This window comes from Salmo trutta, chromosome 3 (genome assembly GCF_901001165.1).
Source record: "Salmo trutta chromosome 3, fSalTru1.1, whole genome shotgun sequence".
Lineage (NCBI taxonomy): Eukaryota > Metazoa > Chordata > Actinopteri > Salmoniformes > Salmonidae > Salmo > Salmo trutta.
The window spans coordinates 59065647-59089972 of NC_042959.1; the positions used below are offsets into that span (position 1 = coordinate 59065647).

The 24326-nt window shown below is 42.2% G+C and overlaps 2 protein-coding genes across 5 annotated transcripts; both read left to right on the plus strand.

The window, feature by feature from the left end:
* Nucleotides 1-82: 82 nt before the first annotated feature.
* On the plus strand, nt 83-10692 carry LOC115181443 (lysosomal-associated transmembrane protein 4B). Of its 2 annotated transcripts, none has more exons than XM_029743351.1 (7): nt 83-340; nt 1114-1225; nt 2332-2405; nt 2781-2903; nt 3088-3186; nt 5970-6065; nt 8129-8817. In XM_029743351.1, the coding sequence occupies exons 1-7, from the start codon at nt 248-250 to the stop codon at nt 8201-8203; spliced, it is 672 nt and encodes a 223-aa protein (XP_029599211.1). In that variant the 5' UTR covers nt 83-247; the 3' UTR covers nt 8204-8817. The 2 variants fall into 2 exon arrangements, with proteins under 2 accessions (XP_029599211.1, XP_029599210.1); XM_029743350.1 differs by lacking the exon at nt 8129-8817 and adding an exon at nt 9339-10692 and having other exon boundaries at nt 85-340.
* Nucleotides 10693-11665: 973 nt separating this feature from the next.
* Nucleotides 11666-23504, plus strand: LOC115181469 (matrilin-2). Of its 3 annotated transcripts, none has more exons than XM_029743354.1 (13): nt 11666-11868; nt 13204-13388; nt 15848-16056; nt 16865-17228; nt 17355-17477; nt 18162-18290; nt 19259-19381; nt 19777-19899; nt 20067-20189; nt 21187-21597; nt 21730-21882; nt 22663-22755; nt 23000-23504. In XM_029743354.1, the coding sequence occupies exons 2-13, from the start codon at nt 13250-13252 to the stop codon at nt 23053-23055; spliced, it is 2046 nt and encodes a 681-aa protein (XP_029599214.1). In that variant the 5' UTR covers nt 11666-11868; nt 13204-13249; the 3' UTR covers nt 23056-23504. The 3 variants fall into 3 exon arrangements, with proteins under 3 accessions (XP_029599214.1, XP_029599222.1, XP_029599228.1); XM_029743362.1 differs by having other exon boundaries at nt 13249-13388; XM_029743368.1 differs by lacking the exon at nt 19777-19899.
* The last annotated feature ends 822 nt before the right edge of the window (nt 23505-24326 follow it).

The following is a 24326-nucleotide window of genomic DNA, read 5'->3' on the forward strand; positions in this document are numbered from 1 at the left end:
GGCTTTGGTGAGGGATGATGGGAACATTATTCTCGAAACAACTAGTTACATCACCGGCTCTTGATCCTATCCAGCTCAGGTCACATGCTCCAATGTTTGCTACTTGCCTGAGTTGATCACTAGAGCCGGCGTGAGGCTGTTATCGCTAGTTGCCGGAGAAGAAATTCACGTCGATCTATTTGTATTGTTTATCATTAACAGTTAAATATAGATATCTGTGAAGTGCCTCATCCTTGGATTGTAAAATATGATTTCCCCGTGGGACCGATGGCATTCCACCAGATGCTGCCTGTGCTGTCATGTCCGTACGGGCACGGTTATCCTGGGGGTTTGGTATATGGTGAGCATTCAGTCGCTATTTTTCACATAACACTATTTAGATTGGCTCAACAACCAACAAAAACGGTATGTTATTTGTAGGACATTTTCCCATGTTAATTTTATCCAGCAGAAAGTAGTCTCATTGTGATTGGCTGCAAGTGATATTTATTTAATGGATTGTTTTGTTAATTATGGACGAACAAGTTATTCCGCTAAGAAGTCCAAGAAGGGGTTAACGTAACCTAACACCATTGGGGGGAAAAAACGTTCATGAATTGTTCAGTACACTCAGCCCTTCAGGACAGGTCTTGTGTCAGGTAGAAGCCTTTAGGCTATGGCAATTAATTTTCCATTGTGCACATAGGGCCTAGGCCTATGTAGAATTAATTCAAAAGTTAACGCACCATTACTGTCCTTGTGGAGTCTTTCCATCATGTTGACATTACATTGAATGTCAGCCTACATTGCTGAGTTAGAGGTGGTTCACTCAAATTATAAAATGACTGTTTCCTTACCTGGAACACAGCCAAATAGTTCCTAAGTAAGGAATCCTATAGTCATTTGGGTGAGCAAGTTATCCCTTTATAATAAAGGCTGAGCTATTATGCATCTGTATCCTCCTGTCAGTCTGACTGGTCCTGATGTCTTTGTGTTTAGCTGATTAATGCCATCAAATGCTTGAGCCTTTCCTTCATGTTGTTGAACCTTTCCCTAACGTTGATCTGTTCATGTGTATCGTGTTCCTATCTTGTTTGTCAGTCTAAATGTCCATATGGTCCTAATGTCCTTTAGCTGATCAATGCGGTGGTGTTGCTCATCCTCGTCACGGCCCTGGGTGATCCTGACCAGTACCATCTGACCAGCGCTGAGCTGGCTAACGACTTAGATGACATGGATGACGCCAGTAAGTAGCCTACAGCTTTATGCTGGGATAGATGCGTGTGACGTTGCATGGGCCAGCCCACGCCTCCTCAGTAGCCTGACGGGCCAGTGTGTTTGTGCTCTAGCCAACTCCCCAGTCTGTTGTGTATGTGATGACAACGATGGAAACTATTATTGCGTTACATATCAATGCCAAAACGACTGGTTTTATAAATCACTATATCACTGAAAGCAGCCAATAGTCAGTATTTCTCTCACTTCACAATAAAGCAGATCAAATCTCTCAGTCCGTGGGCACGCATGTCTAATGTTCAGTTCTGTTGGGTATTTTCACAAACTTGCTAAATCAGCTAGGTCTTGCCCAGGTTGGAAGTGAACTGTAGCGGCATATGCTGGCCAAATTGACATGTCTGCCACCGGCTGTCTGTACAGTAGTGTCTGATTGAAACTGACTGAGTTGACCCAGTTCCGGTCAGATTAAGCGGTCCTGTGATCTCTTTTGCCATTGGTCCAACTGGCCCTGCATTAGGCAGGCCATAGAAATATAATTACTAGAACGGCCATCCCTGTTGAAATCAATGTGCCATGATAGGTGGACCTGCAAATTTCTACGAGGCAGGTAGTGATTCAGTTCAGGCTAGTTACAGAACTAAAGCAGACTGGCTTTTGTTCTGTTCTGTCGGAGCAGACTACTGTGTTCTGTTGGAGCAGACTACTGTGTTCTGTTGGAGCAGACTACTGTGTTCTGTTGGAGCAGACTACTGTGTTCTGTCGGAGCAGACTACTGTGTTCTGTCGGAGCAGACTACTGTGTTCTCTGGGCTGTGCACAGATGGACAGGATTACTGTGACGCTGACAGTCGGTGACAGTATTTTTGTTTTCTGTGAAATCCACTCAATGTCATAGTATCAAGATCAGGTTACATCTACACAGAGCAAGTTGGGTCATTTTCACATCAGTGTCAAACTAGGAATGAGCTGAGTTTATTATAAGCTTATAAATTACTGTGAGATTAATTCAATCACCACCCAAGGACAAAACACCAAGTGATTTTCTCATCATTTGCTACAGTTATTAATTGATTTGAATGCAGACCTTGTATACAGTATGATTTCCCTTCTATTCCAGACATGTGTATTGCTTCAGCGATCTCGTTGCTGATGATCCTAATTTCTGGGATGGCGACCTACGGTGCGTATAAGGTAAGCAAACGTCACATCAATAGCGTTCTGCTGTTGCTTGTACTGGTATACTATGTCTGCTCTCATAAGAATGAATACAGATGAAGACACTAAGAGGATCGTCCAAATATAGTTTAAACGTTATTGTCCAAATGTAGTTTAAAATATAACTTTCAAATCAAGATTTACAGACATGGTCTTGAATGGCTGCGTCCCACTGGAGTAAGTTCACCAAACCTCCCACTAGAAACACATTGATTTACGTTTAATGCATCGGTCAGAACGTTTTGTTTGAATCTTTGTTTTTTCAGATAGATATATTAGCCTTTCCTGCAGCTGCAGCTCTTCAGATGCTATTCTCTCGGGGCTAACATGAAACTGGTTTTCCTGTTTCAGCAACATGCTGCTTGGATCATCCCATTCTTCTGCTACCAAGTCTTTGACTGTGCACTGAACACCCTGGTGGCTGTTAGTATTGTGGTCTACCCCAACACCATACAAGATTACCTCCAACAGCTGGTAAGAAGGACTCCAAAGTCAAACTCTTATTCTAATAAAGTGCCTGAAATTACTCTATTGCCTGTATAATGCACTAGATAGTGCACCATATAAGGAATTGGGTGCCATTTTGGATGTAGCCACCACATTCTTTACCCCCAATCTCACTGCAGCTGATTTAGTCTGTCTGTCGTCACCCTCACAGCCTGAGAACTTCCCCTACAAAGAGGACATCATGGCCATGAGCAACGTGTGCTTGGTCTTCATCGTGCTCCTCTTTATCGGATGCATTCTCACCTTCAAGGTAACTGCTACTGAACTGACACACACACATTTCCCTACCACAGATTCCTAACACATTGTATCATTTGTGTTACTTACTGTATGAGTGACTAAACAGTGCTTATGCTGTGTGAGAGAGGAAAATGGTGCTCAGTTATTCAGGTTATTTTTATGGCAGAAACCCTTGCGGACGGACAGAGGATTCTGCAGCGGTTCAAACGCCTGGCAGGAGCCGTTTCACAAGGCTGTTGTTTTCATAACACTATAATGGGAGCCATTGAGGCAGTGCCCTCGTCAGTGTTGCTCTTGGCCCATCCAGGTTAGAGAGCTTTCACATTAGCTCTGACAGACTGTCAGATGATGCCAACTGCCAACATCCCACCACACTATACAACTCTGTTTTATGGCATTGTAAAAGCCCCTCTAAATGGCCTGCTAGTTCTATTAGGCTGCTGCTACAGAGATCCTGTGTCGTACAAAGACCATCCAGATGGAGGGAAACAGATTGAAAGAGGATGTGGTTTATTTTGATAGACTTCAGTAAGGCTCTGTGTCACCATGTAAAACTGTGGAGATACCTGACTGAGAGCATCTTAATGCAAACATGCTATAATAATGAGGATGACCACACGTTTCTGCTACTTCTGGTCCAATCCAAAAGTAAGGGTTGATACCGAGCTCAGCTGTCAGTGAGTGATAATTGTTCTGTATAGATGTTGCTACCTCTACCAGCATATCATCCACAGAGGATTGACGATTGTATGTGAGTTTAGCACGTTAAGTATTGTCTTTTGGAATCTCTTACAGAATGTTTATAGACAGTATATACCATATGGAGGTCTACAGTTTTTACTGCATATTGTTGAAGAGCCCGTGAAATTGACAGAGGTGTCAATTCATTGAAGTTGCGTGTGCAGTGGGATATACAGTGCGTTCGGAAAGTATTCAGACCCCTTCACTTTTTCCACATTTTATTCTAAACTTGATTTAATAAAACATTTTCTTAAGCAATCTACACACAATACCCCATAATGGCAAAGCGAAAACAGTTTTTTATAAATGTTTGCACATAAAAAACAGATACCTTATTTACATAAGTATTCAGACCCTTTGCCATGAGACTCGAAATTGAGCTCAGGTGTATCCTGTTTCCGTTGATCATCCTTGAGGTGTTTTTACTATTTGATTGGAGTCCCCCTGTTGTAAATTCAATTGATTGGACATGATTTGGAAAGGCACACACCTGTCTATAAAAGATCCCACAGTTGACAGAGCATGTCAGAGCACAAACCAAGCCGTGAGGTTGAAGTAATTGCACGTAGAGCTCCGAGACAGGATTGTGTCAAGGCACCGATCTGGGGAAGGGTTCCAAACATTTCTGTAGTATTGAAGGTTCCCAGGAACCCAGTGGCCTCCACCATTCTCAAGTGGAAGAAGTTTGGAACACGAAGACATTTCCTAGAGCCGGCCGCCTGGCCAAACTGAGCAATCGGGGGAGAAGGGCCTTGGTCAGGGAGTTGCCCAAGAACCCGATGGTCACTTTGACAGAGCTCCAGAGTTCCTCTGTGGAGATGGGAGAACCTTCCAGAAGGAGAACCATCTCTGCAGCACTCCACCAATCAGGCATTTATGGTAGAGTGGCTAGACGGAAACCACTCCTCAGTAAAAGGCACATGACAGCACACTTGGAGTTTGACAAAAGGCACATAATGAACTCTCAAGATTATCAGGTCTGATGAAACCAGGATTGAACTCTTTGGCCTGAATGCCAAGCGTCACGTCTGGAGGAAACCTGGCACCATCCCTACGGTGAAGCATGGTGGTGGCAGCATCATGCTGTGGGGATGTTTTTTGGCGGCAGGGACTGGGAGACTAGTCAGGATCGAGGAAAAGATGAATGGAGCAAAGTACAGAGATCCTTGATGAAAACCTGCTCCAGAGCGCTCAGGACCTCAGACTGGGGTGAAGGTTCACCTCCCAACAGGACAATGACACTAAGCACACAGCCAAGACAACGCGGGAATGGCTTTGGGACAAGTCTGAATGTCCTTGAGTGGCCCAGCCAGAGCCCGGACTTGAACCCGACCTGAAAATAGCTGTGCAGCGATGCTCCCCATCCAACTTGACAGAGCTTGAGAGGATCTGCAGAGAAGAATGGGAGAAACTCCCCAATTGTAGGTGTGCCAAGCTTGTAGCGTCATACCCAGGAAGACTCGAGGCTTTAATCGCTGCCAAAGGTGCTTCAACAAAGTACTGAGTAATGGGTCTGAAAACATATGTAAATGTTATATATAAATGTGCAAATTCTAAAAACCACGTTTTTGCTCTGTCATTATGGGGTATTGTGTGTAGATTGAGGGGGGGGGGATTTAATCAATTTTAGAATAAGGCTATAACGTAACAAAATGTCGAACAAGTCAATGGGTCTGAATACTTTCCGAATGCACTGTGTATATATAAAGCTGAGCTCAGTCCTAGTCTGTTTTATAGGAGCCGACTGCTTTACCAGATGGTGTTGTTTGGCTGGACAGAGCAGAACCCCAGAAAGCTACCTGAGCTTGTTTTTGTGCCACTCTCCTGAATGAGCTGTACTATACAATACCTTTCTGCAATGGACTGGACATTGAGTCTTTTAATTTTGTGAATTAATGAAACCCCTCTGCATTGGGCTGGAGATTGAATCTTAACGCTTTCTGAATTAATTATACAGTACCCCTTTGGATTAAGATTAATATTTAGCCTTTGACATATACTGTACCTTCATCAACAGCTGACATGTCTTTGATAATGGTTTTCCCTTTGCAGGCATACCTGATAGCATGTGTGTGGAACTGCTACCGGTATGTGCGTGCAAGAAGCACCACAGAAGTCCTGATATACGTCACTACTAATGACACCACGGTAAGTCACAGGATACAATCATCTATTTCAATTGCTGTATAGTACATAAATGACAATTCCTACATTATGACATGGTGGGTTCATTATTTTTTTTCTTCTACAAGTCTGCTGTAGTTACTACAGGGTAATACAATGTAGTATATTTCCTCTGTTCAGTTAGTTGGGTTTGAAAGAAATGGATATATATACTCCAGACAAACCACCTCTGTGAATGCTAACCACCTTTTTGACAGTTATATTTTTCCACAAATATCGACATTGCATTTACTCCTACAATAATGTTGTAATTTCCAACTCAAACAGCAACTGAAAAAATATACTGTTTCCGTTATTCACTCTAACCCTTTGCTTGCGAAGTTGAAAACAATCTCGATGTTTACCAGTGCTGTACTATCATAATATATCTCTTTATATTCATATGATATATCTCATCTATTCTATAATTACCCATCCTTCCCTTCCTCATAAACTCCCTCTGCTATGTGCTTTTCATTCTGGAGAAATCTTAAGATAAATGTTTTTTTATGATAGATTTATCTCGGTGTGACGCTATTGTGTGTTTACAAAGAAAACATAGAAACCTCACATCCAATGGAAAAAAAGATTCACTTATTCCAGGTCACAGATCAGGTTCATATTATGCGTAGGTTAGGTTCCCCTCAAGACGGTGAAGGAGAGCGCATTCCAACAGTAAAGCCATCATGTCAGAGTAGGAAGGAAGTATAAAGTTGTGGTAAGTTGGGCTGTAGTAAGGGGCTTTGCGTGGATGAGGCTCCAGTCCACACTGGCAAACTCATTAATATGGCTACAGTACATTGGCCACCTACTCAATGAAAAGATCTGTGTCTATCTCTATCTATCTCTATCTATCTATCTCTCTATCAATCATAGCCCAAGCTTAGCCACCTGGTCGCTTATCCTCTGCTTCCGCTGCAGATATTACAACGCGTTATCCACTGTTGAACCAGGGGAGGGGAAAAATACAGCCTGAAAACATGGCAAGGATCTGGTTTAGCAATCAGACCATTGCAGCACTGCTCATCCAGCTAGCCTGGGGGAAGAGGACTACTGTGTGATGTCACAATGCAGGTGTAGGAGAGGAGAGTAAGGAGTTGTCAGAACAGTGTTTGTACTTCTACGATGAGAGTCAGGACTTTTTGTTCTACCAGTAGAATGTGTCACTATATAATGTTGTAATTTACAAGTTTGATATCTAAAAGGGATGAAGTAGGCTTATGTAAATTAGATTTTTATTTGTCCCCAGAATATAAACCTTAAATTCCAAGCCACTACGAATGGTTGATGATCCTCATGGTTTGTTTTGAACATGGAGAGCACGGGTCGGCTATAGGTGGCCCTCAAGTTTTTACTGTTTCAGCTTAAAATGGACATATGTGATACGATCTCTTTTTGGGCTTAGTTGTGGTCAATTTGCAGTGTACAAATAATTTTTATGTACCGGCCCCCAGACCATCCCCTCCGACCAAAAATCGGAATCTAGTTTTTGTACCATGTTGTGTTGCTACCGTGCTGTGATGCCGTGTTGTTGTCTTAGGTCTCTTTATGTAGTGGTGTCTCTTGTCATGATGTGTGTTTTGTTCTAAATTATTATGTTTTTATCCCAACCCCCGTCCCCGCAGGAGGCCTCTTGGTAGGCCGTCATTGTAAATAAGAATTTGTTCTTAATTGACTTGCCTATTTAAATAAAAAATAATTGTGCTAGAAAAACAACATACTGCCTGCCATGCTTTCCGTAGGTCTAGGCTTTTCAATTAAGGCTTCCAGTGGGCAAGTGGTCAGAAAATATTCTGGTAGTCCACCAGTCTATGGGAGTGTTCTGATTCTCTACTACTTTCCTGAAGTGTGCACTCCCTCACTCCCCTCCTGAACTTAAATGCTGTGGATTGAGGGATTTAGAGGGAGTTTCCTACACCAGTCCATTCCTTTTAAATCTATAGTGGGGATTGACCGAGTGCACACTTCATGTATAAAGGTAGACTGCAGCCATCTGTGTATTATTGACAGGTTATTATAATCAGGGATACTGCATTGCCTTCCGACAGGTGGCGTCACTCCTACACGACACTAAGCCCTCGATCAGAGCAGATGGAGTCGCGCTATCTGACGTAAGACAATAATGGGGATAGCCTACTGTAGATGTGATGTCTTCCACATTAGGAAAGTTGGTATGTCTGGACTGAGCGGAGCCACAGAGGGGGCGGTTTTCCACACACGCATTGCTTTTTAGTCCAGGACTAGACCTAATCTGTGTCCGGGAAACCACCCCATAAAGTATAGCTTCAGGACATCAAGCACAATGTGTAGTGTTAAATCACTGGTCTGAGATCAGAAAGGTCCACCATGACATGGACTCCAGTCTGGGCTGTAATGCCATTATGCCCCTAACTAGTGCCTTACTGTTGTGTGTGAGGATGACAATGGCATACTCTAACCATATTTTACAGTATCCTCTGCCGGTGTTGTCCATCGAAAATGCATTGAATCATAGATGTTGCCTACAGTATGTCTCTGTGTCAGTAGGAAAACCAGGATGGGTTACATACATCTGAGAGACACACACACACACACACACACACACACACGGCCAGCCATTTCACATGATAGTATTTGGTTGGTTCCCCAGAGAGAGAGTGTAGTAGTCTGAAGAGAGAACATCTGAGACTCAGTTCTACTTTACCTCATCAAAGACATAGAGGAACTGGCTGACTGAACTTGACTCATGTCAGTCAGATTGAATGTGGTCTGCAGTGGACTTGCTGCCTGAGAACCGCAGTCACAGCCTGGAATCCAAACTGTTTCACTTCACTGATTTCAGTCTGGATCTGCTCCAATAGATTTGGACCACATTCATTCATGACCCTCTATAGATTTGGCCTCTCAATAAACTTGTACCATATTCATTCATGGTCTCCCTTTCTCCCTCTTCGTCTTCTCTCATTCCTCTCTGTTCTCCTATCCAGACTATTATATAATCATTACAGATCTGTTTTGAAATCCTCTGTCGTCCTCTCTGTATATGACCATCGTGTCACTTCTGGGAGCTCTCACTATTTTCACTTTATCCTCGAGTATATTTGACCAACTGCTGTTAAACCAATATGCAGCCTACTATATTACTGCTTGTAGTCTTTGCCAGTGATGAAAACCAATATATTCTAACCATGTCAAACAGTTAAATAGCACTTTGTGTTCTGTTGTCAGTCACACGTTAGAAGACTCTGGTCTGGATCACCCTTCATTCTGTATTCCCAGGTACTGTTACCCCCATACGATGACACCATGGCTATTCCATCCAAGAACGCTCCTCCCCCCTACGGGGCACCCTACATAGCATGAAGAACCTGGGCCGCTGTTCTGCTGACCGACTGGAGCCCCTTGTTACTACAGAAACCTGACATTCCAACCAGACCTGGGTCAACAAATATTATTTGTTTTCTTTTCAATACACTATGCTTTTTATAGTTGGCATTTGATAACTGTCACATTGGGTGTGTGGTGTTAGCAGTATTTTAATGGAGTTTAAAAATATATATACTTTGACCCAGGCCCCAATACTACTGATTGTTTCCAAAACATTTAACCAACACACATTTACTTACTTACCTGTTACTGTGATACTGTTTAACGTGATACTGTTTAACATTATACTGTTCATTTGGAGTTATTTATTTTCACTGATCTACAGTTGAAACATCGAGCAGGAAAGTGATATGCAACAGAGTTAAAATATGAGAGCGCTAGTAGTGAGTGTAATAGCAGATATATTTTTCTTGTTTGTACTAAGCTGTGCTTCTACATGTTCTCTACTGTCAGTCCCAGTCCAAAGGCCACCCACCAGAAACGTGTTTCCATGGTCTATGAAGCAAGTACTTGTGAGAGACCTACACAAATCAAATCAGGCACTGCAACCCCCCCCCCCCCCAAAAAAAAAAAAAATTATTGCCCATGATTTAGGCTGGTCCCAGATCTGTATGTGCGTTGTCATGTATGGCATGACGATTACAGTCAGAGGAGTTGGCTAAAGCACACACAGATCTGGAAACAGGCAAATGAGGATTGTATCCTCGACTCAGAATATTTCTGTGTTCTGCCCATGATCACTGTTCGTTGTTGGATTGCCTTTACAAACAACTTCCTTTCTGATAGGGTGCACTGACAGAATGTATGAAGTGTTGCTATGCACGGAAGGATTCCAAAGATTTAAAGCACCTGCCTGTAATCTAACTGAGATGATCGAAGAGCAGAAGTCATATCACCAAGTTACTTGTACGTTATTGTTTAGTGTGTATAAAAAACGGTCATTATCCTGAATTATTACAACAGGACAGTGTTGAGTTGACCTTTATTTTAAAGGTTGAGTTTTAGGACTTGTACATTTGATCTTATGTCTGTGTTGATTCCAATAAAGGAAAAAGTGGTGGTCCTGTTTTTTCAATTAAGCCACTGTAAGTAGATCGGTCTGCTCTGCCGGATGCAGTTATTGGCAAGCTGTTCCCCAAACAGGGGATGTCCTCTGAGGACTCAGTCACATTTAACCGTCTGCTGCTGCAGCATAAAAAGACACTGAAGTTATATTTATTTGTCCATTAAAAACACATTTCCTTGACGGACAGATCTTGTGTTTTTATTTTGGATTCATAAGTGTCATGCTGTGTGTATTTACTGTGCATCTCATTGTAATATGTTGTACACTGTCAGTTCTAAGGCAGGGGCTACGGTTTTGTTTTTTAAAAGTGGTTTGAGACAAATCCAGTATAGTATTATTGTGTTACATTACATCACTGCTTGGTAGGCCTATGAGATGACAACCAAAGGGAAAAGTCAAGGACTAAAAGACCTAGTTTTTTTATTCAACTGGCACTAATTCTGTCATCCTTTCCTTACCTCATAAACCTGAATAACGGAAATTCTGTAGGAAACTTGGAAACTATTTGGCCATTGACTTTAAGAGCTGTTAGGGCCATAACGTTGTCAGTGTAAGACAGGTAGTCTATTTTCAGGATGACTGACGTTAAGAGCGCTGAACGCACTGCTTTAGACCCCTTTTCCATAAACTGCTTCCTTACTGTTTCCTTCTGTTCAATGTGGAGAGTTCATCCAGACGTCTTCCAGGTACAATAACCTTTCACTGTAGCTTGGACCACCATTGGACCAGGACCACAGTACAGTAGTTGAACTATCTGACCATTGGCAAAACCAATACGCTTGTCATTTACTTTGAAAAATGTACAGTTGAGTTGTAGAGACACTTATCGCCTTTTCACAATGCTATTTGTCAGATGTAAGGACAATAGATGGGATATCTGTTTGATTAAGGGTCACTATTTCTGATCAAAGAAGATCATATTTATGGTTACCAAAATGCTTAGTCGGCTCAGTTGAAGATGTCTTGTTTGTGATTCACATACTTAAATGATAGTTTAAACTGATACCCTACTGTATGAAAACATGAAGATTTGATCCATACAATTTTTTTCTCTCCAAATAATGTCTCTAATAGGAGGCTTCCCTTCCCAGGTTAGAGCCAGACTGAGGTAAGGCAGCTAAGAGTAAATACAGAAGCAGTCAGTCCCAGAGGAGAGGGGGCACGTCTAATGCATGTGCAGAGAGAGAGAAAGCTAAAGGACATCTGCATATTCTCTGACTGACTGCACAACCACAACAGTCACCAGCTTGACTCACTCGCCCAGGTGGATTTCCTTTTCCTGCTTTACTTATTTTTAAAACATTTAATTTAGATATACTGACAGATCTTTTCACAAAACTTTATTGTGATATTAAGGTAAGGAGACTTTTGATATTTTGATGTTATTTTCAATAGGTAGTGTTGTCACACTGCAGCATGAAACCCCATGACAGATGTAGTGTTTACCACACAGAATCTGAGCTCGAAGATTACTTTAATTTTTTAATAGAAGTAAACATATAGTAAACATGATTCAGATTCCACATTAGACTGTGTTTGATTGAGATTCAACATAAGATGACAAGATACAATACGGCCATGACAAAACGTAAAAAAATACTGTAGTTTGTAATTATGTTTTTTTAGGACTCCACTTGAATATGGTCCATCTTCCTTTTCAAGTACAGACTGAATGAGTAATAGTAACAACTGTTGTATCGATCTCTGGCATGTGCTGGCTCTTGTTTTCACTTGTTTTCACGTACCTAATGCTTGTGCAGCTGTGGTAGTTGAACAGGATGTTCCATGAGTGTGTGACCCTGCTTGCTTCAGGTCACTGACAGTCATCATAAACATGTCTAATACACCTTTGCAGCTCAGACCTGTGAACAGACTAAGGAACAACTCAGTGTAATCAGCTTGTCACTCGGGCACTGCAAGGCGTCACTACAGATACTCTGAATCCAGGTTGTATCACAACCGGTTGTGATTGAGAGTCCCATAGGGCGGCGCACAATTGGCCCAGCGTCATCTGGGTTTGGCCGGTGTAGGCCGTCATTGTAAATAAGAATTTGTTCCTAACTGACTTGCCTAGTTAAATGGAACACAGGTATATGTGTTCTAGAATGGGCATGGCTATGTCTCTTTAAGCTATGGAACACAACTACTGTACGTCTTCAAGAATGGCCTGTACAGTCAACAGCTGCCTGTGTGTTGTGTGTAGCAGCAGGGTGTATGAAGCGGTCTAAATGGGAACAATAACAGATGGCTCTGCAGAGAGCTGACAGAGGAACAGTTTGCTGTGTATTACGGACCACTTTAAATCACTGCAAACCACCTGTATCACCTAAACATCTCAACTCAGAGTTTTGTTCCATGTATTAATAACTCAATGGGAAGACACCCAGGAGCAGCCAATGTTACATTTCAGTTCATAAAGTGAAGGGAACTGGTGCATATTTTTGTATTAGATTGTGGACCTCCCTCACTGGTAGCTTGGGTCTGGAATGTGTTGTATACGTTGTAGCTGTAGGCTGCGTCTTAAGTGGCACCATTTTCCCTATAAAGTGCACTACTTTTGACCATTATAGACAATAGGGGGCCATTTGGGACAAAGCCCTAATCGTACTGTACGGCTGTGACATGGCAACCATTCTGGGTTAATGAGGTGACTGGAGGTTGAGTTGGTTGTCTCTGCAATTGTTTTACCAGCTGTCTGTCTGTCCACCCATTTGTCCGTGGGTCCCCCTGGTCAAGGATGAGGTCTCTGACCCTCGGGCTCTTTTGCCTGCTCTGCTGCGATGCAGTCCGAGTGGACCCCAGTGACAGACGCCGTCCCAGACCATCCGTCCTGTCCAGAGGACGCAATGACTCGGCCATCCAGTCCAACTCAGTGGGTAAGACCAGCAGAGATTACTGGTACTAAAGGAAATGTGGTGCTAGCTAAATACTGTGGTTTGTGTCACAATCAACACTGTCAACAAGGCAGGTCCTACAGGTCCTAGTTTTGTCACACCTGGACTACTGTTCAGTCATGTGGTTAGGTGCCACAAAGATGGACCTCGGAAAATTACAATTGTCTGAGAACAGGGCAGCACGGCTGGCCCTTAAATGTACACGAAGAGCTAACATTAATAATATGCATGTACATCTCTCATGGCTAAAAGTGAAGGAGAGATTGACTTCATCACTACTTGTTTTTGTAAGAAGTGTTGACATGCTGAATTCACGAGGTGTCTGTTTAAACTACTAGCACACAGCTCAGACACCCATGCATACCCCACAAGACATGCCACCAGAGGTCTCTTCACAATCCCCAAGTCCAGAACAGACTATTGGAGGCGCACAGTACTACAGTACATAGAGCCATGACTACATGGGACTCTATCCACATCAGGTAACTGATGCAAGCAGTAGAATCAGATTTAAAAAACAGATACAAATACACTGTGAACAGACACACAGAGGCATAGACACACATACACATGATAAGACATGCACTCTACACACATGTACACATGGATGTTGTCTTGTAAATATGTGATAGTGGACTAGTGGCCTGAGGGAACACACTAAATATATTGGGTAAAGTGTTATGAAATGGAATGTCATGTAATATTTAAATTGTATATAAGTGCCTTCACGTTGCTGGACCTGAGGAAGAGTAATAAATACAAATACAAATACAATGGAATATAGTGGAATGCATGGAATACAATGGGACATACAGTACAATATAATGGAACATACGGTACAATATAATGGAACATACGGTACAATATAATGGGACATACAGTACAATATAATGGGACATATAGCACAATATAATGGGACTTACAGTACAATATAATGGGACATATAGTACAATATAATGGGACATACAGTACAATATAATGGAACATACGTACAATATAATGGGACATACAGTACAATATAATGGGACATATAGCACAATATAATGGGACATACAGTACAATATAATGGGACATATAGTACAATATAATGGGATATACAGTACAATATAATGGGACATATAGTACAATATAATGGGACATACAGTACAATATAATGGGACATATAGTACAATATAATGGGACATACAGCACACTATAATGGAATATACAGTACAATATAATGGGATATACAGTACAATATAAAGGAATATACAGTACAATAAATATAATGGGACATACAGTACAATATAATGGGACATACAGTACAATATAATGGGATTTACAGTACAATATAAAGGAATATACAGTACAATATAATGGAATATACAGTACAATATAATGGAATATACAGTACAATATAATGGAATATACGGTACAATAAATATAATGGGACATACAGTACAATATAATGGGACATACAGTGCAATATAATGGAATATAGAGTACAATATAATGGAATATAGAGTACAATATAATGGGACATACAGTAAAATATAATGGGACATACGGTACAATATAATGGGACATACAGTACAATATAATGGGACATACGGTGCAATATAATGGAATATACAGTACAACATAATGGAATATACAGTACAATTTAATGGAATATACAGTACAATAAATATAATGGGACATACAGTACAATAAATATAATGGGACATACAGTACAATATAATGGGACATACAGTACAATATAATGGAATATACAGTACAATATAATGGAATATACAGTACAATATAATGGGACATACAGTACAATATAATGGGACATACAGTACAATATAATGGAATATACAGACCAGATGTGTGTGCACATGTACAGTATGTATATTCATAATTGGTCTGTATTTCCCCTCACAGTAAAGATCATGTAAAATGAATGTCTGACCAGGGAAACTGGTCCTCTCTAGAGGAATATATGGAGAATGTAGAAGTGTTTCTTCTTGTCTTTTCCCAGGCTTAGTTTAGTGTTAATTGATTTACAGATTGTTACAGGAGACTAGAGAACTCAGAATCTTTCCTCTGCTCTCAGACTGACTGACTGAGCACACAAAGTAATAATCACTGTCCAAACTCAAAAAGAAAGAATCAACCAGATAGTGTCAGAATTATGTACTACAGTACTTTAAGTAAGACCCAACTTTTGGTTTCTTCATACAGAAAGCCCATGTAAATATCAGTTATATACAGTATAGTAAGACTACTTCCAGTCAGATTATCTGTATGTTCCTCAGAGAGCCCCTGTAAATACTATATTAGAGTTACATTAAGCCTATATACAGTACAATACTTCCATTAAGGGTTTCTTTGTGTTCTCCCCCAGAGAGCCTGTGTAATTATCACATATAGTAGGCCTGGTCTACTGTACCTCCAGTAATGCCTGTGTCTTTCCCCAGAGAGCCTGTGTAAAGGGAAGCCCCTGGATTTTGTGTTCATCATCGATAGCTCCCGCAGCGTGCGTCCCAGCGACTACGAGAAGGTCAAGATCTTCATCACCAACATCCTGGCCTTCCTGGATGTGGGGCCGGAGGCGACGCGCGTCGGGCTGCTGCAGTACGGCAGCGTGGTGCAGAACGAGTTCTCCCTCAACACCTACAGCAGAAAGGTAGTCTAGGCCCTAGGGAACAAGTTATCCCATAACACCTACCGCAGCAAGGTGGCCTGGGGAACGAGTTATGTCTCAACACCTACAACAGCAAGGTACACTCTTAGAAAACTATGTGCTATCTGGAACCTAAAAGGGTTCTTCAGCTGTTCCCATAGGAGAACCTTTTGAAGAACACCTTCTCCCTAAACTACACTCTTAGAAAAAAAGGGTTCCTAAAGGGTTCTTCGGCTGTCCCTTTTTGGTTTGAGGTGAAACCCTTTTTGGCTCCAGGTAGAACCCTTTTGGTTCCAAGTAGAACCATTTTGGGTTCCATATAAAAACCCTTTCCACAGAGGGTTCTACATGGAACCCAAAATGGTTCTACGTGGAGACAAAAATAGTTTTTTACTTGGAACCAAAAAGTGTTCTCCTATGGGGACAGCTGAAGAACCCTTCTGAAACCATTTTTTCCCCTAAGAATATAGTTTGGGGAACAAGTTCTGTCTCGACACCAACAGCAACAAGGTAGCCTAGAGAACAGGTTCTCTCTCTCAATGCACTTAGCTGAATAGCCATTGTGCCCTTGAGCAAAGTCCTTCTACCCACAGGGATGTTGCAATGTGGCTGAACTTCCTTCCTCCCAAATGTGTGCCATGTGGTGAGACTGGGAGCAGAAGAAACAGATGGACTATTCAGGACTGTTCTATTCTTTTTGCAATATGTTTATTTGGTTTTCTAAGTACAGTTGCTCAGAAACAGTTTGTAACAAGAATCCCCAAAAAACTAACCCACCCACATTAACAAACACAGAACTGTTGTATTCAAGGCAGATGTGGAGCGGGCGGTGAAGGCCATGGACCACCTGGCCTCCGGCACCATGACCGGCCTGGCTATCCAGTACACCATGGAGATAGCCTTCACTGAGCCAGAGGGTGCCCGGCCCGCCGACATGCACATCCCCCGCATCGCCATGATCGTAACGGACGGGCGCCCCCAGGACACGGTGGAGGAGGTGGCGGCACAGGCCCGGCAGGCGGGCATCCAGATCTTCGCCATCGGAGTGGGCAGGGTGGATATGAACACGCTGCGGGCCATCGGGAGTGAGCCCCACTCGGAGCATGTGTACCTGGTGGCCAACTTCAGCCAGATAGAGACCCTCACCTCTGTCTTCCAGTCCAATCTGTGTGGAGGTGTTTTCTCTCTGTTCATCTCTCGATACACTCGTGCTTTAATTATTATATTGATGGAGATTCTAAGGATGTATTATTTGTATGGATGTGTGTGTGTGCGTACGTGTATGTGTGTGTATGTATTAGGTACAGACCTGTGCTCTGTGATGGACCATCAGTGTGATCACATCTGTGTGAGCACCCCAGCCTCCTACATGTGCCGGTGTAGAAAGGGTTACACCCTTAACTCTGATGGCAAGACCTGCCGCGGTGAGTGAGCAACTTAGTCGACTGTGCTCAACTCTATTATAACAGGCTTGACCACATCATTTGACTAAGAACATGGAAATATGTTGCTTTTGGACAGACAAATTCACTAGTGGGGAACAAGGAAAAAAGTCAGTGGTGTAAATCAGAATCAGTGGGGTCTAGCTGGCTGGGTTAGGGTTTGCCTGTGAGACGGTGCAGTGCTTGGGCTGGTGGAATAGCAGGAGCAGCAGCAGAGGCATAGGGTAAGGGTAAGAGTAAGGGTTAGGGTAAGGGTTAAGGTAAGGGTAAGGGTTAGGGTAAGGGTTAGGGTAAGGGTAAGGGTTAGGATAAGGGTTAGGGTAAGGGTAAGGGTTAGGGTTAGGGTAAGGGTTAAGGTAAGGGTAAGGGTTAGGGTAAGGGTTAGGGTAAGGGTAAGGGTTAGGATAAGGGTTAGGGTAAGGGTAAGGGTTAGGGTTAGGGTAAGGGTTAGGGTAAGGGTAAGGGTTAGGGTTAGGATAAGGGTAAGGGTAAGGGTTAGGGTAAGGGTAAGGGTAAGGGTTAGGGTAAGGGTTAGGGTAAGGGTAAGGGTTAGGGTTAGGATAAGGGTTAGGATAAGGGTTAGGGTAAGGGTTAGGGTAAGGGTTAGCTACAGCAGTAGCATTAAATCCTGTCTTTGCCTATGTTGTGGTCCTCCTGGTTCTGTAGCGGAAGACCCGTGTGATGTGGTGGACCATGGCTGTGCCCATATCTGTGCCAATGTGCCAGGGGTACCCGGCTACGAGTGTCGCTGCCGGCTTGGGTATGAACTCAGCGAGGACGCGAGAACGTGCCGAAGTGAGATTCTTCGTTTTTCCTCTTTCGTTCGTTCGCTCTTTATTCATTTATTTTTTGTGGTTATGACTCAAGTTAACATAGAAAAAAACAATGAATTTACTCTGAAAACAAGTAATTTATCTGCTTGTGAAGGTTAACCTGAATTCCAGATTTCCACATGTCCTTTCATTGCTCAAATCTGATGGTCTATTATACAGAAAACAATAAATAATTTGTTTTGGGTTGCATTTCAGTCCATGGACTGGCTCAGTGATGTAACTATGCTTGACTATTGTAGTGTTCACAATCAGTTCTTTAAGCAGTTGAAGGGATGAATGTCCCAGATCAGTCCAACTCTAATACAGTATTTGGTCTATCTTGTTGCCAGACGGAGGTCCAAGTCCACCCACATTTGGACATGCCCCTAGTTCTCTAGTGGAACTTCAGACTTCAGAGTAGCATAGGGGAGATCTCCAAGAGGAAGTGTGCTTTTTGAATCATCTCACTGGCTGCTGACATATGGGGGAGTGTGCCCAGGGTGTCAGAATACCAAGGGATCATAACATAGCCAGGCTTCCATCTGGTTTGATCTGTGGAAAGGGTTCTACATGGAACCCAAAAGGGGTTCTTCAAAGGGTTCTCCTGTGGGGACAGCCGAACAACCCTTTTTGGTTCTAGATAGCACCTTTTTTTTCTAAGAGTGTATGTTCCGATGTAAATTGCACAATAAACATTTTAATTAACTTCAGAAAGCACACCTCTTGAGTGTATTACAATCCTAACACATTTTGGATATTGATTTCAGAGTCCTGTGGGTTAATCAAAACTGTAAGCGCTTAAAACAAAAAGGCAGAAACAACTGGTATTACAGGGAGAAAAAAATAATCTAAATTAAAGGCACCTATTCACTCCTTTATCTCTTGTTAACATCCTGAGAATAATGTATGAATTCAAGCCAATCTATGTGTGTCTCTACCTTTTCCCCTCAGGAATAGATTACTGTGACCTGGGGAACCATGGCTGTCAGCATGACTGTGTCAGCTCTCCTGAGTCCTACATCTGTAGATGCACGAGGGGCTATGTTCTCAACCTCGATGGCAAGACCTGCAGCAGTAAGTTCATCACTCTGGTTATATGAACTGTGTTACTGTGCTATTAACAACACTGTACTCAACCTCCCCCTCCTGAGATGGCAGTGCCAGTACACCTCTAAAAATGGTTTAAATAGATTTAATCTAACAAATCAACCAATCATAAACTGTTCATTCAACATATCAGTCCTTGGAGGACTCAACAACAGACTGCTGTGCTCACTGTGTGGGTAGTGTTGAGGAAAACATTTGTAATGTATTTATTTGTTGAATGTAGTGAATATGTGAGTCACTGTTATATTTCTATATAACAGTGTCGAAGTGTTAATTCCCTGAAAGAATATTAGTATGCGTTGTCCCTTTCTCTCTCCTGCCTTGTTTCTATCTCTGTATCCGATGTGAATAACACCTCTCAGAGATTGACCGCTGTGCTCTTGGCGACCATGGGTGTGAACACGAGTGTGTGAACACTGAAGATGTATTTTTCTGTAAGTGCCGTGAAGGCTACATAATCAGACCTGATAATAAAACCTGCAAAAGTAAGTCTCACCTGCTTCACACTAGAATAGTGTGTGCTCTCAGTCTCACCTAATACACAGAAATATCATTCCACATTTTATTCAACATTTTACTTAGATTTAAACATACTAGCAAGTCTTGCTTATTGACCTCAACAACTGGGTCTGATTACTTTTACTCACTGCAGAGCTTGATCCATGTTCCCTTGGTAACCATGGGTGTGAGCATGACTGTGTGAACACTGAAGATTCATTTGTGTGTAGATGTCGAGAAGGCTACAAACTCAGACCTGATAACAGAACCTGCAAGAGTAAGTCCATGGCATGCTTCCATGTCTTACTACCAGCTGTGCGGTAACAGATCTTTTGGACATTGCACAGTAATGAGAGGATCTTCTCTATGCATCATGCTGTTTTGGCCCAATGGATTCACATCCCTTTAAATTGATTTGTTAGAATGAATGTGTTACGTATTAATGGTTATGTGACTGATGGAAGTTGGACTGCCTTCACATATACACCTAACTGCCTCTTTCATAATAGGTCTGACTGTGACTGAGTGTTTTTCCATCCTGTTATTTATATGTTACATAATTTGGATGAGTGTGATTATGAGGTCATGGTTAATCCTGATGCTCCCTCTAGTCCAGGGTGTTCTTTTCCTGGATTAAGAGGAATATTCCATACTGTTTGACAGTAACAGGCACATGTCATGAAGAATAAAGAGTAGTTCTCGATAGGTAGATAGATGGATATTCATGCACATTATTACCCAATGTTGCATTAAAATGACTGTCTTTGGAACCATGAAGCCTGGAGTAGAGTAGAGAACACACATTTCCATTATTAATGAGAATTATCCTTATTACTATTCAATATGACCTGCACCAGGGGCGCAACTTTCACTGGGGAATGGGGGGACATGTCCCCTTCACATTCTGAAATTGCATTTCCCCCCAGTTTTATCATTGGAATGTAATACAAAACAAAACAACAGTGTGCTTTAGGACCATGAGGACGCCTCCGAACGGTCAGGTAGGCTGTTGGGAGTGTCTGACTGGATAACAAAATGTAAAAGAATAATAACAATAATATGTCCCCGTCACTTCTAAAACCAAAGTTGTGCCTCTGAACGGCACACAGGTCTTCATAATGTTGGGCCATTATTGTAAAATGAGCCAGTTATTAGCCTATCAGCGACATCGTTTAAGTAATGTAGGCTAGTACTTTCTGCTGCTGTCTTGCCATGGTATAGTTTATTTGGGGCGTCATGAATTGACTCAACACTATTTGTCTCTACTATGGCAGAGGCAGTGTGTGGAGATGGAGTGATGGATCTGGTATTTGTAATTGACGGCTCTAAGAGCCTGGGACCGGCCAACTTTGAGCTGGTCAAGAAGTTTGTGAACGGCATCGTGGACTCTCTGGACGTGTCCGGCACGGGCACCCACGTGGGGCTGCTGCAGTACTCCAGTAAGGTCCGCACAGAGTTCATCCTGGGTCAGTATAGCTCAGGCCATGACATCAACAGGGCCGTGTCGCAGATGCAGTACATGGGCAGAGGATCCATGACGGGTGCTGCCCTGCACCACATGTTTGAGCACAGCTTCTCTGCCAAGGAGGGGGCCAGGCCCGACATACCACGGGTCAGCATCGTGTTCACCGATGGACGATCCCAGGATGATGTGTCGAAATGGGCCACTAAGGCAAAGGATGCTGGTACGGTTTCTTTACATTGTGTTTGCTGAACTTGATCTGATTGCAGAGATTTAAAGAGCCTTTAATAGAGTACCATCTTCTCTTAAAGGAGTCATTCATTCACTTCCTTCTGACCTGCTTCACCGTCCCCAGGTATCACGATATATGCACTTGGTGTTGGTAAAGCCATCGAAGAGGAGCTCAGGGAAATTGCTTCCGAGCCAGATGATAAGCATTTGTACTATGCTGAAGATTTTAGCAACATGGGAGAAATTACAGACAAATTGAAGTCACGGATATGTAAAGGTACCCAATGAATAAAACACACTCTAAAATAACTTTCTTATTAAAGATCCATCACAGCTACATAATATTAATTATTTCTCACACTTTTCCTTCACAGTACACACATCCTCTCATCTTGAATAAATTATGAATTCTATAAATACAAATACTAAAACAAAAATGCCCCAAAACCCATCTAAAGTCTTAAAACGAATCAGATTGTTTATAAAGGTGGTGCTTATAGTCTTCCATATCATGTTTTATACTTAAGCAATAAGGTCTGAGGGGGTGTGGTATATGGCCAATATACCACGGCTAAGGGCTGTGCTTACGCACGACGCAACGCAGAGTGCCTGTATACAGCCCTTAGCCGTGGTATATTGGCAATATACCATAAACCCCCGAGGTGCCTTATTGCTATTATCAACTGGTTACTAGCGTAATTAGAGGATTAAAAATAAATGTTTTGTCGTACCCGTGGTATACCACAGCTGTCAGCCAATCAGCATTCAGGGCTCGAACCACCCAGTTTATAATGTGTGTTAGATCGATTTTCTCTCATGCACTGCATTTCAGGAAATATTTATTGAGGAGCCGGTAAGTACTTTATTTTCAGGGGGAAAATGCTGTGCATCTCTGCCACCTGCAGGTGATTTTATGAAGTACAACAGAAACCATACCATTGGAGGCCTATCATTGTACAGTATGTTGTGAGGCTCTGGGAATGAATAATTGTATTGCACTTGATCTGTGTCAGTCTGTTCCTAAAAGACAATCCATACCGTGTCTGTCCGTGAACAGAGAAACCCTCCCCTCAAGATATGTGTAAGTGTGAGAACGTGATGCTCTTCCAGAGGCAGGTCAACGAACAGCTTAGGAGACTGACCCAGAATAATATCCTTTACAGCCCTGTGGTGGTGTACATACTTTAGATAAGATCTTTAATATTGCCATGACATTGAATGCTTTCCAAATGGTACCCTATTACCTGTAGAGTGTGCTACTTTTGACTAGAGTCCTATCAGCCCTGGTCAAAAGTAGTGCACTATAAAGGAAATAGGCTGCCATTTAGGATGCACACAGTATCTTTAAAAATGTGTTTAGTTTAAAATCAATAACTTCCTTAATGTGTAAATACTTGATGTTGTGTCAAAAAGGATGGAAACCCTTGAGAATCAGCTTGGACACAAATGAAGGAAGGACAAAGACATTATTTTCATCTGTTTGTCCTCAACGGATTCTTCTCAACTGGCCTGCGGTGCAAGAGCATTACTAAACTTCAAGGGATAACTTTAAGCTATTTCAACAAGCTATTTCAACAAGCTACACTGAAATATAATATGGAATATTTTCTACAGTAACTGCTACTTATATTCTGAACAAAACTATGCATTTATGCATGTGGCTGTGGACTGGAGTAAGTGAAGACAGAAATACTGTATATCTTTGCTACATTCAGGTATCATGTGTTTATTTTTAAAAGTAAAATGTTATTTGGCAGACAACTGCAATTTATAGATCCAAATATAACTCGCATAAGATACAGTACAACATTTTGTAATGACAAATCAAAGTAAAATCACTTTGTATTTCAAGCTAAATACTTTCTATGGCTGTTGTGAATAAAATCCCTGTTGATCTTGCTTGTATTGTACTTTTCAGAACACCAAAATGTGTCACAACATTTTCAAAGATCGGAAGATCAAATCATCTGTTAGATTAGGATTGAACCCGACAAGGTTTTTGTATAAAACATTAGAAACAAACAGTGGTCTTACTGCTGCAATTTCCAACCCCACCCCCAAGACTGAGCACACACACACACAGAGATAGTGAGAATAACAAGAGGATTCTCTATCCAGCCCACTACAGTGGGGAGTTCTCCTTCTCCAGTTAATAGACTAGGTCATATAGACCTATCTATAAATTCATCAAGAGACCTCAATACCACGCAACTCTCTACCAACTACAGTAGATGCCCCACTACTTTATCTGTCTCTGATAACTATTTGCAGGCCTGAGGAAGAATTCTCCATCTGTTCTGCTGTTCCAATAAATGTACAATGCCGATGGTGTGTTCTTTTTCAACCAGGGTAGGAGATCCATGACATTCCAATTCATGTGAATTCTGAATAATCTAACAATGAAACTATCCTGCTGCATAGATCTAGGCTAGAGTCAGCCGCTCCTTTTCCCTCCCTGATAGATCAAACTTCACTATGGTGTGAACCTAGCCGGCAGGTCTCTGGTCCCTGGATAACACACCGCCAGGGGTACGTCCCAAATGGCACCCTATTCCCTACATAGTGGGCCCTGGTCAAAGGTAGTGCACTAAATAGGGAGCCATTTTGGATGCAACCCGCCAGGCCTTTTGTCTCCAACCCGCCAGGCCTTTTGTCTCCAACCCGCCAGGCCTTTTGTCTCCAACCCGCCAGGCCTTTTGTCTCCAACCCGCCAGGCCTTTT

What these genes read in the sequence shown, in the direction of transcription:
- LOC115181443 (XM_029743350.1), top strand. Translation starts at nt 248, where the DNA reads ATGATTTCCCCGTGGGACCGATGGCATTCCACCAGATGCTGCCTGTGC. An exon ending in AGATGACATGGATGACGCCA is followed by an intron (nt 1,226 to 2,331) that starts GTAAGTAGCCTA and finishes CTTCTATTCCAG; the next exon opens with ACATGTGTATTGCTTCAGCG. An exon ending in GATGCATTCTCACCTTCAAG is followed by an intron (nt 3,187 to 5,969) that starts GTAACTGCTACT and finishes TTCCCTTTGCAG; the next exon opens with GCATACCTGATAGCATGTGT.
- LOC115181469 (XM_029743354.1), top strand. Translation starts at nt 13,250, where the DNA reads ATGAGGTCTCTGACCCTCGGGCTCTTTTGCCTGCTCTGCTGCGATGCA. An exon ending in CATCCAGTCCAACTCAGTGG is followed by an intron (nt 13,389 to 15,847) that starts GTAAGACCAGCA and finishes GTCTTTCCCCAG; the next exon opens with AGAGCCTGTGTAAAGGGAAG. An exon ending in TAGGAGACTGACCCAGAATA is followed by an intron (nt 22,756 to 22,999) that starts ATATCCTTTACA and finishes ATGTGTAAATAC; the next exon opens with TTGATGTTGTGTCAAAAAGG.